The following is a 17,209-nucleotide window of genomic DNA, read 5'->3' on the forward strand; positions in this document are numbered from 1 at the left end:
TCCTTTTTTATTAATTTATTCTTGTTATATCTAAATGGCTATCCCATCCCTTGTATCTTCCCATTCTTCCCTCCCTCCCATTTTCCTCTTACTCCCCTTTCCTATGACTGTGCCTGAGGGGGACTTCCTCCCCCTTTATATGTTCATAGGTTATCACGTCTCTTCTTGGTAGCCTGCTACCCTTCCTCTGAGTGCCACCAGGTCTCCCCCTCCAGGGGACATGGTCAAATATGAGGCACCAGAGTACGTTCGAAAGTCATACCCCACTCTCCACTCAACTGTGGAGAATGTCCTGTCCATTGGCTAGATCTGGGTAGGGGTTTCAAGTTTACGGCCTGTATTGTCCTTGGCTGGTGCCATAGTTTGAGCGGGACCCTTGGGCCCAAATCTGCCTATCATAATGTTCTACTTGTAGGTTTCTAGGACCCTCTGGATCCTTCTACTTTGCTATTCTCCCATGCTTCTCTCATCTAGAGTCCCAATAGGATGTCCTCCCCTCTGTCCCAGTTTCCTGGTAAGTGAAGACTTTCATGCGAGGATGTGCAGAGAGAGGAACACTCCTTCATTGCTGGTGGGGATGCAAACTAGTACAGCTATTTTGGAAATGTATCTGGTGCTATCTCAGAAAACTGGGAATAGGGCTTCCTCAAGACCCAGCTATTCCACTCCTTGGAATATACCCAGAAGATGCTCCAGCACACAACAAGAATCTTTTCTCAACCATGTTCATGGCAGCCTTATTCATAATAGCCAGAACATGGAAACAGCCTAAATTTCCCTCAGTAGAAGAATGGATAAAGAAGCTGTGGTATATTTGCACTATGGAATACTACTCAGCTATTAAAAACAAGGATTTCCCAAAATTTGTGGACAAATGGATTGAGCTAGAAATGATCATAATGAGTTAGTTAACCCAGAAGCAGAAAGACTCAAATGGTATATACTCACTTATATCTGCACACTTAGGTATTCCTGGTGGATCAATTTAGGAAGAAAGACATCTTAAAAGTTTTATTATGTTTCTTTTTTAACATATACATTTATATTATTACACATGAATAAAATAAACTACAAAGAGCAGGAAGAGCCAAGAGACAATTAGAAGTTATATAAATGTTACATTGATAGTGATTTGACTCCCTGTATTTGTCAAACTTGAAATAAACATCTTCCCATCTTGTTTAGCCTAAATTTCTGAATGAAAATCATTATCTATCACATCTCATCTCTATTAACTTAAAGCATCTATCTTGATCCAAACATATCTTATCCCCTTGCCAACTAAATTTGATTGTAAGACTAAACTATCTAGTCTTCAACCTCCATCAGAGACTGGAGATAGAATAAAACTTAAACAAGTGATTTAATCAGAAGTTCAGGTTAGGAACTTCCAAAATGAGAAACTGAGTGAAAGAGTTTACTGCCTGGACAGTCACCCAGCACTCTTTAAAATGTTGGAGCATCATCTTTGGCTTTCTAGCCCAATATCTCTGTCAGACATATTTGCAAGGCAGGAACTATTGAGGACTTGCTTACCCTGTTTTGGCAGAGTTCACCATTGACTCTGCCTGCATCTAAGATTGCCGATTTTGTGGCAGAAATGAGGACATTTTGTCTAGTGGCTGGTTTGCCACTTTTGAAGCCAACTCCATAAGGAGGTTCTTTGATGTTCATCATCTTCTTTGAGGCAGTCTTGATGTTGTCAGTAGTTAACTTGTCTTGTTGTCAAAGAATCTTTAGACTAAGAAGAACATCTTTAAATGCCATATTCTGTGGGTCTCTGAGGCTTTTAATGATCTTATTTATCTATGTTACCTTATATATGTATAGAGTCATATCTGCTAGACCTAGAATATATATTCTTGTGATAAAATCAGACTAGTATTTGACAGGACCCTGATTTGCATCAATATACAAAATTCTATACCAATGAATTAATAACCTTTTTTGTGAGTAACAAGGCCTTGAGTTAAGGAGTAGGTTCAATAATCTTCGGATTGTTCTATTCTCTATCTATATTTCTATATCCCCCTTTCTTTATTTCAGCTTCTAGCTCTTTGCCTATAAAAGAAAGATAAAGGAAAAGAGAGATGCCCCCAAATCCAACCTAGTTTTCTCTCTCTATAAGACCAATAATAACTTACAATCACCTCCTGATGAAAATAAGTATCTTTAGACAAAGAGAACAAAAAGAAACCTATGTAATCTCCCTTAGAGGAAATGGGACATCATCCGCTTAAGGTTTCTTCAGTCTGATTTGGGAGAAATAATATCTAAGAAGGTCCCTCCCCAAATTGGGGATGATTAAGCAAGCCATGGATTACATTTGTGGTCCAATTTCTAAATTTTGAGAGATTCCAGGCCTAATAGGAGTCCTGTGTGGGACAAGCTGAAATGTTGGACCAATTAGGATCAGAAGTTTTCTACCACTCTGTCCAGGAAGCTGTCCAATGAGGCACCTGGGGCTGGAACAAGGGGCATGCAGGATGTCAACGCTCAACATGCTGAGAGGAATGAATACTGTAGGTCTGATGCAGCATCAGTGTCCAGTTCTATTGTTCTGAAAACACAATTTCTTACAAGAATTATACAGACCTAACATTATAATTATATGAGGTATGCAGGATGCACAGAGATATTAAGGCTGAGTCTCTGCTCATTGTAGGAGCAGAATAAGACATCTGCAAATCTTCTTTTATGCCATACTAAGAATGACTTCTAGTAATAAGTCACAGAGGATCTGTGACCAACATAAGCCTTGTCTATGCATATACATTTGTATCTCAGCCAGTTTCAGACCCATTCACATGTAGTGAGATTAGCAATATAAGTTATCTGCTTGTTCTTCAATCTGAATTCTTTACACCCTGATTGTGGCTCCTTCCCTTGACACTCCTCTATCCCAACCTACTTCTTCAGCTCCTGATTCTTTCTCTTCCCTCATCTCCTTTACCACCCTCCCCTAGTCCTTAGAAAGGGCAGCTCTCTTAACCTAATGTCTGACTTCAGCTTGTCCACTGTCCTTGTACTACATATAACGTCTTCCTCTGTGGCCTGCTGAAGCCATCCTGCCAGGTGTGAAGTGAACAGCATTAGGAGGCCCAAGTCCATGTCAGAGGTAGTCTCCGATCCCCATATTGTGGGACCCAACAGGAGCCAGTGCTGTCTACATACTACAATTGAGCTGAGTGTCTAGATTGGTGTATCTGTGTCTACAGCAAACTTCTCCTCCATTTGGATTTGTTAAGTGTATATTTTGTTTATTATAATTTATTCACTTTACCTCCTGTTTGTTATCCCCTCCCTCTTATCTTCTCATTGCAACTTTCCCTTCTCTTCTGCTTATTCCCCTCCTATAGACATCTTGGGGAAAGCTTATCATCAGTGTAGTCTGCATACCCTTCCTCTGTGTGCCTACTAGGCTGTCCTGCCAAGAGGCAGAGGCCAAGTAGCGGGCCCCCAAGTGCATGGCAGAGGTTCAACAGCATTTCCCCCCATGAGGAAAACCTGCAGTTTGTTGGCTACATCTGAAAAAGGGGTCTTGGTTCTTTGCATGTGTTTCCCTTGACTGGATCATCGGTTTATAGAGACACACTGTGCCTTGACCCACAGGCCTTTTTGGTCTCCCTGGAGCTCCTGTTCCTGCCCAGACCTTCCATTCTCCCCAGTCTTACACTCTCAGCACTCTGCCCAGTGTCCAGCTTCGAGTCTATGTAACTGTCCCTATCACCCAGTGACTGGAGTCTCTCAGAGGACATATATGGTGGGCTAAAATCCACTTATAAGTGAGTACATACCATGTTTGGGGGGGGGGTCTGGGCGATTTCACTTAGGATGATCATTTTTAGGTCCATCCATTTGCATGCAAATTTCAAGATTTCCTAGTTGTTAATAGCTGAGTAGTATTCCATTGTGTAGATGTACCACAGTTTCTTTATCCATTCTTCCATAGAGGGATATCTAGTTGTTTCCACATTCTAGCTATTACAAATAAGGCTTCTATGAACATATTTGAACAAATGTCCTTGTTGTATGGTACAGCATCTTTCAGATAATATACCCAGGAGTGGTGTAGCTGGATCTTTTGATAGAAATATTCCCTATTTTCTGAGAAGTTCCATATTGATTTCCAGAGTGGCTGTACAAGTTTGCACTCCCACCATCAGTGGAGGAGTGTTTTCCTTTCTCCATGTCTTCAGCAGCATGTGCTGTCACTTGAGTTTTGATCTTTCCCATTCTGTTAGATGTAACATGGAATCTCAAGGTGGTTTTGATTTTCATTTCTCTGATGTCTAGGGATGTTGAGCATTTCTTTAAGTGTTTCTCAAGCATTTGATATTCCTCTCTTGAGAATTGTCTGTTTCCTTCTGTACCCCATTTTTCAGTTGGATATTTTTTGGTTTGGTGGTTTTTAATTTCTAGAGTTCTCTATATATTTTTAGATATTAGCCCTATGTTGGAAGTAGGGTGGGTAATGATCTTTTCCCAATCTGTGGGCAGTTGCTTTGTTCTGTACGCCATGCTTTTTCCAATACAGAAGCTTTTAAGTTTCATGATGTCCCACTTGTCCCATTTATTAATTGTTGATCTTAATACCTGGGCTGTCAGGGTTCTGTTCAGGATGTTGTGTCCTGTGCCAAAGAGTTCTAGGTTCTTTCCCACTTTTTGGAAGAAAGAAATATTAATCTCCTTACTCATACATTGACACATAGAATGCTACCTAACGAACAAAATATTTTTTGGATTTCAATTTCATTACAGGTTTAGACAACATGCTCAACTGCTTGAATAAGATAATACAGGATAACAGGAGAATATGTATAACCCATCTCAGTTACCAATTCTTACTCCATCTGCTTTAGGTTCCCACTTCTACATGCAGTGTGATATGCACTCCTGGATTCAGGAAAGTCCATCAGGAACAAAGAGCAGAATGCTGCTTTGATTGTGTCCAGTGCCTAGAGAATGAAGTGTCTAATGAGACAGGTATGTAATTGTGTGCAGAAGAAATTTCTGAAATTGAATATCTTCCTTAATACAAATTAGGCCATTGATAGGGTATGAAAAGAAACTGAAGACATGAAATATGTGTTTTTAGTATCATCACTGTACTGATACCAAGCATATTATCAACCATGGAATAAACATGCACTGCCTTCCTAAAACCACACATTTTGCGTACATTATCATGGTTACATCCTATCTTTTTCAGGAAATGTCTAATAAAATGCAACTAGTATTCTACCAGAAAAAATTGTACACAGTACTGCTATGCATATGTGTAATCTTTCTTTCTTTATTAATTTATTCTTGGTACATCTCAATGGTTATCCCATCCCTTGTATCCTCCCATTCTTTCCTCCCTCCCATTTTCCCCTTATTCCCCCCCATGACTGTTCCTGAGGGGGATTACCTCCCCCTGTATATGCTCATAGGGTATCAAGTCTCTTCTTGGTAACCTGCTGTCCTTCCTCTGAGTGCCACCAGGTCTCCCCCTCCAGGAGACATGGTCAAAGGTGAGGCACCAGAGTATGTGAGAAAGTCATATCCCACTCTCCACTCTACTGTGGAGAATGTTCTGTCCATTGTCTAGATCTGGGTAGGGGTTTAAGGTTTACACCTGTATTGTCCTTGGCTGGTGCCTTAGTTTGAGCAGGACCCCTGTGCCCAAATCTGCCTATCATAATGTTCTACTTGTAGGCTTCTAGGACCCTCTGGATCCTTCTACTTTGCCATTCTCCCATGATTCTCTCATCTAGAGTTCCACTAGAATGTCCTCCCCTCTGTCTCAGTTTCCTGGTAAGTGAAGGCTTTCATGGGGCATGCCCCTTGGGCTAATATGCAGATATAAGTGAGTATATACCATTTGAGTCTTTCTGCTTCTGGGTTAACTCACTCATTATGATCATTTCTAGCTCAATCCATTTATCCACAAATTTTGGGAATTCCTTGTTTTTAATAGCTGAATAGTATTCCATAGTGTATATGTACCACAGTTTCTTTATCCATTCTTCTATTGAGGGACACTTAGGCTGTTTCCATGTTCTGGCTATTATGAATAAGGCTGCTATGAACATGGTTGAGCAAATGTTCTTGTTGTGTGCTGGAGCATCTTCTGGGTATATTCCAAGGAGTGGAATAGCTGGGTCTTGAGGAAGCCCTATCCCCATTTTTCTGAGATAGCACCAGATAGATTTCCAAAGTGGTTGTACGAGTTTGCATTCCCACCAGCAATGAAGGAGTGTTCCTCTCTCCCCACATCCTCGTCAGCATGTGGTGTCACTTGAATTTTTGATCTTAGCCATTCTGATGGGTGTAAGATGGAATCTCAGAGTTGTTTTGATTTGCATTTCCCTGATGATTAAGGAGGTTGAGCATTTATTTAAGTGTTTCTCAGCCATTTGATATTCCTCTGTTGAGAATTCTCTGTTTAGTTCCAAGCCCCATTTCTGAATTGGGTTATTTGGTTTGGTGGTGTTTAATTTCTTGACTTCTTTATATATTTTGGATATTAGAGTTTTGTCAGATGTAGGATTGGTGAAGATCTTTTCCCAGTCTGTAGGCTGTCACTTTGTTCTCTTGACAGTGTCTCCTGCCTTACAGAAGCTTCTCAGCCTCATGAGGTCCCATTTATTCATTGTTGACCTTAAGGTCTGGGCTGTTGGTGTTCTGTTCAGGAAGTTGTCTCCTGTGCCAATATGTTCCAGGCTCTTGCCCACTTTTTCTTCTAAGTGACTTAGTGTCTCTTGTTTCATTTTGAGGTCTTTAATCCACTTGGATTTGAGTTTTGTACACGGTGACAAATATGGGTCCAGTTGCATTTTTTTACACATAGACATCCAGTTAGACCAGCACCATTTGTTGAAGATGCTATCCCTTTTCCATCGAAAGGATTTGGCTTCTTTGTCGAAAATCAAGTGGCCATATATGTGTGGATTCATATCTGGGTCTTTGATTGGATTCTACTGATCAACCAGCCTGTTGCTGTGTCAGTACCATGCTGTTTTAGTTACTATTGCTTTATAGTACAGTTTGAGATCAGGTATGGAGATTCCTGTGGAACACCTTTTATTGTACAAGATTGTTTTCGCTATTCTGGGTTGTTTGTTTTTCCATATGAAGTTCAGAATTGAACTTTTAATGTCTTTAAAAAATTGTGTAGGTATTTTGATAGGGATTGCATTGAATCTGTAGATTGCTTTTGGTAGGATGGCCATTTTTATTATGTTAATTCTCCCAATCCATGAGCAAGGAAGATCATTCCATCTTCTCATGTCATCTTCAATCTCTTTCTTTAGAATTTTGAAATTTTTTTCAACAAGTCCTTCACTTGCATCGTTAGAGTAACTCCTAAGTACTTTATATTGCTTGTGGATAATGTGAAGGGTGTAGTTTTCCTAATTTCTTCCTCTGCAAGCTTGTCATTTGTGTATAGGAAGGCTGCAGCCTTTTTTGAGTTAATTTTGTACCCAGCCAATTTGCCGAAGGTGTTTATCAGCTGTAGGAGTTCTCTGGTGGTATTTTGAGGGTCACTTATGTAGACTATCATATCATCTGTAAATAGGGATAATTTGTTTTCCTTTTTTCCCATTTGAATTCCCTTGATCTCCTTTTGTTGTCTTATTGCTCTGGCTATAACTTCGAGTACTATATTGAAGAGATATGGAGAAAGTGGGCAGCCTTGTCTTGTTCCTGATTTTAGAGGAATTTCCTTGAGTATCTCACCATTTACTTTGATTTTGGCTTTTGGCTTCCTATATATAGCCTTTATTATGTTGAGGAAAGTCTCTTGTATTCCCGATCTCTCTAAAACTTTAAACATGAATGGGTATTGGATTTTATCAAATGCTTTCTCTGCATCTAAGGAGATGATCATGTGGTTTTTTATTTTCAGTTTGTTTATGTGGTGGATTACATTGGTGGATTTCCGTATATTAAACCATCCCTGCATGCCTGGAATGAAGCCTACTTGGTCATGATGAATGATATCTTTGATGTGCTCTTGTATTTGTTTTGCAAGTATTTTATTTAGTATTTTTGCATCGATGTTCATCAGAGAAATTGGTCTGAAATTCTCATTCTTTGTTAAGTCCTTGTTAGGTTTAGGTATCAATGAGACTATGGCCTCATAGAATGAATTTGGTAATGTTCCATCCCTTTCTATCTTTTGGAGTAGCTTGAAGAGTATCGGTATTGGCTCGCCCTTGAGGGTCTGGTAGAATTCTGCACTGAAGCCATCTGGCCCTGGGCTTTTTTTGGTTGGGAGACTATCAATGATTACTTCAATTTCTGTAGGGGAAATGGGACCATTTAGCTTGTTTATCTCTTCTTCACTCAACATTGGCAAGTCAAATTGATCAAGAAAATCATCCATTTCCCTTAGATTTTCAAATTTTGTGGTGTATATGCCTTCAAAGTAGGATCTTATGATTCTTTGTATTTCTTCAGTGTCTGTTGTTATGTGTCCCTTTTCATTTCCAATTTTGTTGATTTCAATACTATCTCTCTGCCTTTTTGTTAGTTTGGCTAATGGACTGTCTACCTTGTTGACTTTCTCAAAGAACCATTTCTTGGTTTTGTTGATTCTTTGGACTGTTTTTTTAGTTTCTAATTTGTTAGTTTCAGCCCTGAGTTTGATTATTTCCAGACTTCTATTCCTTTTGGGTGTTTCTGCTTCTTTTTTTTTCTAGGGCTTCCAGTTGTGTCGTTAAGGTGCTTATGTGCGATGCTTCCAATTTCTTTTTAAAGGCACTTAGTGCTATGAATTTTCCTCTTAGCACTGCTTTCAATGTATCCCACAAATTTGGGTATGTTGTTCCTTCATTTTCATTGAATTTCAGAAACTCCTTGATTTCTTTCTTTATTTCTTCCCTGACCCAGGTGTCATTTAGCAGAGAGTTGTTTAGTTTCCACATATGCGTAGCCTTTTTGTTATTTCTGTTGTTGTTGAATTGCAGCCTAAGCCCATGATGATCTGATAGGATACAAGGTATTATTTCAATCCTCTTGTATCTGTTGAGGCTTGCTTTGTGACCTCTGATGTGATCAATTTTGGAGAAGGTTCCATGGGGTACAGAGAAGAAAGTATATTCTTTCTTGTTTCGGTGAAATGTTCTATAGATACCTGTTAGATCCATTTGACCCATGGCATTGTTTAATGATGTTATTTCTCTGCTTAGTTTCTTGTTCAATGACTTGTCCTTCAGTGAGAGTGGGGTGTTGAAGTCTCCCACTATTATTGTGTGGGGATTGATGTGTGGTTTAAGCCTTTTTAGCAGATCTTTTACAAATGTGGGTGCCTTTGTATTGGGAGCATAGATGTTCAGAATTGTGATGTCATCTTGGTTGACTTTAACTTTGATGAGTATGAAGTGTCCATCCTCATCCCTTTTGATCAATCCTGGTTGAAAGTCTATTTTATTAGATATTAGAATGGCTATGCCTGCTTGCTTCTTGTGACCATTTGCTTGGAATATTTTTTCCAACCTTTTATCCTGAGGTAATACCTATCATTATGGGTGAGATGTGTTTCTTGAATGCAGAAGAATGTTGGATCCTGTTTATGCACCCATTCAGTTAGTCTGTGTCTTTTTATTGGAGAATTGAGACCATTGATGTAGAGAGATATTAACGACGAGTTACTGTTGAGAGTCTTAATTTTGATGTTGGTTCCAGTCGAGCGTTTGTGTTTTTGTGTTTTTGCCATGGTATAGTTATCTATTTCCTGAGTAATTTTGGTTGTAGCTTGACCCTTTGGGATGGAGTTTTCCTTCTAGTACCTTCTGTAAAGCTGGATTTGTGGATAGGTACTGTTTGAATTTGTTTTTGTCATGGAATATTTTGTTTTCTCCATCAATGTTTATCGATAGTTTTGCAGGGTAAAGTAGTCTGGCCTGGCATCTGTGGTCTCTTAGGGTTTGCAGGATCTCTGTCCAGGCCCTTCTGGCTTTGATGGTCTCTGCTGAGAAGTTGGGTGTAATTCTGATAGGTTTGCCATTAAATGTTATTTGGCCCTTTTCCCTTGCAGCTTTTGATATTTTTTTCTTGTTCTGTATGTTTTGTGTTTTGATTAGTATGTGACGGGCAGTTTTTCTTTTCTGGTCAATTCTATTTGGTGTTCTTTATGCCTCTTGTATGTTTATAGACATCTCTTTCTTTAGATCAGGGAAATTTTCTTCTATGATTTTGTTGAGAAGAGTTTCTGGGCCTTGGAGTCTGATATCTTCTCTTTCTTCAATGCCTATTATCCTCAGATTTCTTCTTTTCATGGTGTCCTTAATTTCTTGGATGTTTTGTGTCAGGAGTTTTCCAGATTTGGCATTTTCTTTAATGGTTGCTTCAAGATCTGTGATTGTATCTTCTAGACTTGAGAATCGTTCTTCCATCTCTTGGATTCTGTTAGAAAAGCTCAGCACTGTGTCGCTCGCCTTCTTCTCTGAGGCCTCACGTTCTCGTTTTTCTTCTCTCTGTGTGTTTATAATTGAATCCATTTTCATCTTCATATCTTGAACAGATTTTTTGATTTCTTTCATCTGGTTGTTTACATTTTTCTGAAAATTTTCCAGTTCCACTCTGTTTACTTCTTTTATGTCTCGCACCTGCTTGGCAGCGTCTTCCTGCATCTGATTTCGAATTTAATTTTTTCCTCCATTATCATCCTCATTACCAAGGATTTGAGGTCATTTTCTTGTGTTTCCCTTGTATTTGAGTTCTGGGTTGTTTTCTTTGTGATAGCTGGGATCTGGAGAGGCCATGTTGTTTTGGGGTTTTTTGTGTATGCTTTTACACTGTTCTTTAGACATCTTGCCATCTCTGTTTTTGTTGGGTAACTTCCAGAGTTGGGGGGAGCGAGTCTGATGATAGATTCACTTGTTTTCTCACGATTTCCATAGGCTGTAAGCCCTGATACTTCACTGGTGTGGATGGCAAGAAGTTAGCCCTGTCGTTTTGGGCTCTCCCAGCCAATGATCCTCAGCTCCCCTTTGCTGTGGGTCCTGTAATCGTTCTGGGTCTCTGAATGAGCGTTGGATCAGGCCAAGGTATCCACAGCCTTTTGGGTTCCCTGCCAAGTCCAGCCAGGGATACTGGGCCCAAACCATGCGTCAAGCTCAGCTAGTTTCTCAGGGCCTGAACCATCTGCCACAGCAGGAGAACTGCGACTGCACTGAGCAAGCGCCTAGGGTGGAACTGAGTGCTCCACCCAGCTTGTGTCACAGCAGGGAAACTGCGACTGTGCTGAGCAAATGCCTAGGGTGGAACAGAGTGCTCTGCCCAGCTTGCATCACAGCAGGGAAAGTGTGACTGCACTGAGCAAGCACCTAGGGTGGAACTGAGCACTCCGGCCAGCTTGCATCACAGCAGGAAAACTGCGACTGTGCTGTGCTGGAGCCTAGGGTGGAAGTGAGCACTCAGCCCAGCCTGTGTCACAGCAGGGGAGCTGTACCTCGGGCAGAATTACTTGCTGAGCTGAGCCAGCTTCTCCACGGCACAGCTCACTGAGCAAACCCAGGACTCTGGGGCTGAACTGTCTGCTGAGTCCAGTTTGGGTCTCAAGGCACCACGTGACCCAAATCCTGTCCAGAGTCCCCTCTCCCGCAGCAACTCCCACCGTCCACCACACCAATCGCCTCCACTGGAAGGCTCTGAGCTGCAAACCTCAGCCACTGCCGCTGGTGCTGCTGGTGCCGCTGGTGCTGCTGGAGCCGCTGGTGCTGCTGGTGCCGCTGGTTCCGCTGATTCTGCTGGTGACACTGCTGTCCCTGCCGCTGCTGCTCTGATCCGAGAAACTCCGTGCTTCTTCCGTGTGCAGGGGCAAGCAGGTCCTTCTCACCCTGGTCCCTCCGAACCGTGGAGCACTTCTGCTGCCGTGGTGTAGGAATCTTTGTGTTCCTGGCTCAGATCTGTGCAATTCCCTGAATTGTTCACTGGAGCTTTCAAACACGGTCCACACTGCTCGCCGCCATCTTGGATCTCCATATGTGTAATCTTGTCTGATTTTATTGTATAAATTACATTTACATGACTGTCCATAATCTTGTTTTCCCAGAACCCAACTCATAATTTTGTTGTTGTGTAATAAGATGTATTGATGATCTTAGGGACTAGCTCATAGAATGAAGCAGTTACTATAAAAGAATTAGGACAGGAGTGCAAATCACCGGAATGCACGCATAGGTATGGTTGTATTCTTTAGTAATCACATCCTACTGAGAAATAAAGGAAGGATCCAAAATATGCATAACGTTGCATTATTTCTAGGTTGGAATATATAGTTAGGAACTAAAAGGGACTTTACCACAAAGAGTGGACATGAATGAAAATAGCTGATGATTGTCTTTTGAACAGCAAATCCATGCAAAGATGCATATGTCCTCTCATTGACATGCAAAAATACAACAAAAACTATGGCTCACTTTTATGCATACGTCACACACATGTGAATTTATTTAATGTAAATAATTTGAGTTGAAAGGTAATGACGCCTCCTTCCATTTCTTCCTCCAGCACCTACCAATTCAGTCACCTTAAACACTTCTACATATCCCCTCTACTCTCAATTTGATAGCAAATGGACACAAGAGGCAGAGTAAATCAAGATATATTATATGTATGTATTAATTGTAAATAAAATATTTAATAACAATTTATATTTTTATGTTGTGATATGCAAAATTCACAAGTAGTTTGTGTTTTTTGCTTCCAGTATATGACTTGTGACTAGAACAAAAGTAAATACTAATATAGAGAAATACATATATACCAGACATCATAGGAAGAGATCTTAGTTTGAAAGTAAATGTCTTTTTTCCAAATCCTTATGTTAATTGTTGAGGTCATGAACTTAACCTGAAGTGGATTTTGTTACATGAGAAGTACAGCTCCTTTATTGGAAATATTGCTTTATACAAACAGTATGTGAATAAGGGAATTGCATATCCTTGTTGCTAAATGAAGATACAGTCCAAAGGTACAAGGCAATATGCAGCGTGCATTGTATTGGCTGGATTTGTGATCTAGACATGATGTCTTAGTCAGTGAATTATTGCCTTGAAGAGACACATTGAACATGATAATTCCTTTAAAAGAAAGCCTTTAATTGGGGCTTGCTTACACTTTCAAAGTTTTAGTCTATTCTTGCGATAGCAGAGAACACTGTCGCACATAGGCAGGAATGGTTCTGGAGAATGTTCTATATCCAGATATTTAGACAGCAGGAACAGAGAGAGACAGGCACTGGGCCTGCCTGAGATCTTAACATCCAAAAGCCCAACTCTCAATGACACACTTTCTCAAACAAGGCCACATCTACTACCACAAGGCCACATCTTGTAATCCTTTCTAGTAGTGCTACTTACTAGTGATCAAGCAGTGAAATCTTTATGAGCCTATGAGGGCTATTCTTACTCAAATTACAACATACCACATTTTTGGACTCATAGACCTGTAGCCACATCATAACACAAAAGCAGCCCAACTTCAAAACTGCTCACAATCTATCACAGTCTCAATACTGTTTAAATCTCCAAAGTTTACAGCCTTTTCTGAGGCTCATGGCAATCTCTTAACTGTAACCCCTTGTAAAGCAAAATAATAAAGCAGATCACATACTTCCATACTGCCAAGATACTATGACAATGAACACACACCACCATTTCAAAAGGGATGAGCCAAAGCAAAGAGAGGACACACTGTGGACTCCAAAGGCAGATCCACATTCAGCAGAGAGAACTCCAAATTCTGCATCTCCATGTGGCACTCTTCACATCCCCAACTTCTTCGAGTTTTGTTGACCACAACAAACTTCTGTCTTGGGCTAGTTAAAAACCCTTTCTTCAGCTTTCCCTGACAGGTAGCTCATGACTCTGGCATCTCCAAAATCTTGGGATCGCTAATAAAACCCAGTCTTCACATCCATAGATGTACTCAATAGCCTTTCCTGGCCTCCACACTTTGAAATATCTGACAAGTACATGGCTTACTGGCTTTCCTTACTTGTGGAGGGAGATTTCACAATCAATTTATTCTTTCTTTTACTCTACAGCCAGAACCCTGTGGCCAAAGCTTGTAAGGCTTTCTGTTTATTAGAACTAATTTAAGCAAGTCCCCTTGCTTAAAAACATTTTCAACAGCTTTTTCTTTTGTATGGTTCCTTTCTTGCTTAAGTTTCTCTTTCCTTTCCTTTCACAAATTGGAAGCTTGTCTTAATGGTCCTACCTTGAGCTTGCCACCCCGTTGAGTCTAGTTAGCATCAGGATTTTCTTTATACATTTCATTGCCTTGAGCTCTGGACGTAGCTCCATTACACATCCTGCTGTCCTAACTCCTTTTCATCATTGTTCTTTATAAGAACGACCACTAATAACCATATGAGAAAGTAAAAACTAAGCTTTCTTTTTTTCCTAAACTAGGCCATCTTAACATTTTTTAATTAAAAAAATTTTTTTTATCTTAACATTTCTCTGGTAAAACATTTCATCAAAAAGCTCTTCAATTTTGTCTCAGGCAGAAGTTTTTGTTTCTGTTTTTTTTTTTTTTTTAGAAAAGGGTAAAAATCAATATATAAAAGGTATCTAAGCCATTCATTAATATTTTTTCTCCCTGAAACTGTTTGAGTTTGGTCTCCACATATCACATATTCCAAAGTCTGGTCTCTGTGCTTCTTTCAGTATGGCCTAGGAATCCCCCTTAAAGCATTCAACTGCTTTCCTAATCCAAAGTTCAAAAGTTCACATGTTGCCAACTAGCACCATGGCCAGGTCTGCCATAGCAATATATTGACTATGACAGCACTTACAAAAGAAAGTATTTAATTGCGGCTTGAAAACAGTTTTAGACATTGTCCGTTATCATAATGTCAGGGAACATTGCAGTGTGAAACCAGGCACAGTTCCAGAGTGGTGACAGTGTTCTACATACAGATCCTCAGACAGGTGGAAGAGACACTGGGTGTGGCTTGAGATTTTGACAACCCAAAGCCCATCATCAAAGTCAATTTCTCTAGCGGGGACACACCTATTCCAACTGGGACAAACCAATTCCAAATAGAACATATATCACCCTGACATTTTCAAATAGTGCTACTCCCTAGTACCCAAGCATTCAAATCTCTGAGTATATTGCGCCATTCTCAAGCAAACCACCACACACACACACATATCCAACAGGTATGAGCATAATAAATTTAAGTTTGAGTAACTAACTAACATTAGATAATTTATATTACTATATATCATGTGCTAACGAAGTGTTTTTTATATTTTATTAAGTTTCATGAACATGAAGGTTACAAATAACAATAAGTAGCTTCACTCCTACCTTTACCATGAGGATGGTATGCTCCACCAGCAGTGGATCTGGATCTCACTGCTTATTAAAACAGCAAAATAAAATAAAATAAAACTGTTGCTTAACAACAAATGTTGTACTGCGGTATCCTGTAACTAATACAGATATTAAATGCTTAAGTATATAATTATGATGTGTTATTAGTGGTTGTTGTTAATGATCTCTGCAGATGTGGAGCAGTGCGTGAGCTGCCCAGATGACCAGTATGCCAACACAGACCACACACACTGCCTGCAAAGACGTGTGTCCTTTCTGGCTTTTGAAGACCCACTGGGGATGGCTCTGGCCTGCATGTCCATGTGTTTCTCTATCCTCACATCCCTTGTACTTGGTACTTTTGTGAAATATCATGACACACCCATTGTGAAAGCCAATAACTGCATTCTAAGCTACATCCTATTGATCTCTCTCACATTCTGTTTCCTCTGCTCCTTGCTCTTCATTGGGCATCCCAACAAGGGCACCTGTATCCTAGAGCAAATCACATTTGGAGTCTTTTTCACAGTGGCCTTGTCCACTGTGTTGGCCAAGACAATTACTGTGATCCTGGCCTTCAAGCTGACTACTCCAGGAAGAAGAATGAGATGGATGCTGATATCAGGGGCACCTAACTTTGTCATTCCCATCTGTACCTCTGTCCAACTTGTTCTCTGTGGAATCTGGATGGTAATGTCACCACCCTTCATTGACACAGATACACACTCTGAACATGGGCTGATCATCGTTGTGTGCAACAAAGGCTCAGCCATTGCATTCCACCTTGTCCTGGGATACTTGGGCTTCTTGGCTCTGAGTAGCTTCACTGTGGCTTTCTTGGCCAGAAATCTGCCTGACAGGTTCAATGAAGCCAAATTCCTGACCTTCAGCATGCTGGTGTTCTGCAGTGTCTGGGTCACCTTTCTTCCTGTCTACCATAGCACTAAGGGGAAGGTCATGGTGGCTGTGGAGGTCTTCTCCATCTTGGCTTCCAGTTCAGGGCTCTTAGGGTGCATCTTCTTCCCAAAGTGTTATGTTATTTTGATAAGACCAGATTCCTATTCTTGTCAAAAGTATAAGGATAAATCACGTAATTGAATCTTTGATAGTTTTTTCTGCATTTTAGATTATATTTACAATATTTTTATGCCTTTCTCTGGGAAGAGCACCTTTTCCATTTCCAGATTTAACCAGTTACCTGCAGTTTGTTATGTAGGCTTGAGACCTTCAAAGTTTCTCTCATCTCCTTTACCAAGTTTGTTGGTAGCTTCTTTCATTTAGTCACATTTTTTGGGGGTCATGTGGGTGAGAAGTTATGGTATACCTTGTACTATTCTTAGAAAAATTATTATATCAGCAATCTCCCTTGTCCTTTGGCTCTCAAGATCTTTTTTGCTTCTTCTATATTTTCTGAAAATTAGGTACGGGAGAAGTTTTTTTTAAATAGTCACTAATATTGAAAAAATTGGTGTCATTAGAAGGGTTGGAAAGCAAGAAATGAAAATGATACAAATACAGTAACTGTGTATAAAGTGTGAGAAACATGGAACATGTGAAATTGCTAAGTTTATAGATGCATATGTTAGAATAAATTAAACCAAGAAGAAGTATATAATTTAAAAAAATCTATAAGGAGAAATTAGGTTGATGCAGTCGTCTAGTTTTACAACAACAAGAGACCAGGACCAAATGGGATCACTAGAAAATTTCATGGCCAGAATGTGGAAAAGCAATGAACAACATACTACTTAAAATAGTCAAGAAAAGTAAAAAAAAAAAAAAAGTTTTCATCTATCCTGTTCAAAAATACAGATAACGGTATAAACAAACAACTAATGCTCTCCAGTATTTTTCTTTTGCTTGATTAGGTTTTGTTATATGGGTATTT

The 17,209-nt window shown here is 39.9% G+C and overlaps 1 protein-coding gene across 1 annotated transcript in view; it reads left to right on the forward strand.

The window, feature by feature from the left end:
• The window catches only part of LOC311605916 (vomeronasal type-2 receptor 116-like), a gene marked incomplete at its 3' end in the record, with an annotated part of 64,908 nt that extends 48,489 nt beyond the window's left edge, over positions 1 to 16,419 (forward strand). Inside the window, exons 6-7 of the mRNA XM_084796753.1 lie at positions 4,863 to 4,986; positions 15,515 to 16,419. Of these exons, the coding sequence (XP_084652879.1) occupies positions 4,863 to 4,986; positions 15,515 to 16,419 (1,029 nt within the window). The remainder of the gene's footprint in view (positions 1 to 4,862; positions 4,987 to 15,514) is intronic.
• Between the last annotated feature and the right edge of the window lie 790 nt (positions 16,420 to 17,209).

The sequence above is a fragment of the Acomys minous genome, assembly GCF_964271855.1.
Source record: "Acomys minous genome assembly, chromosome: 9".
In the NCBI taxonomy this organism is placed as follows: Eukaryota; Metazoa; Chordata; class Mammalia; order Rodentia; family Muridae; genus Acomys; species Acomys minous.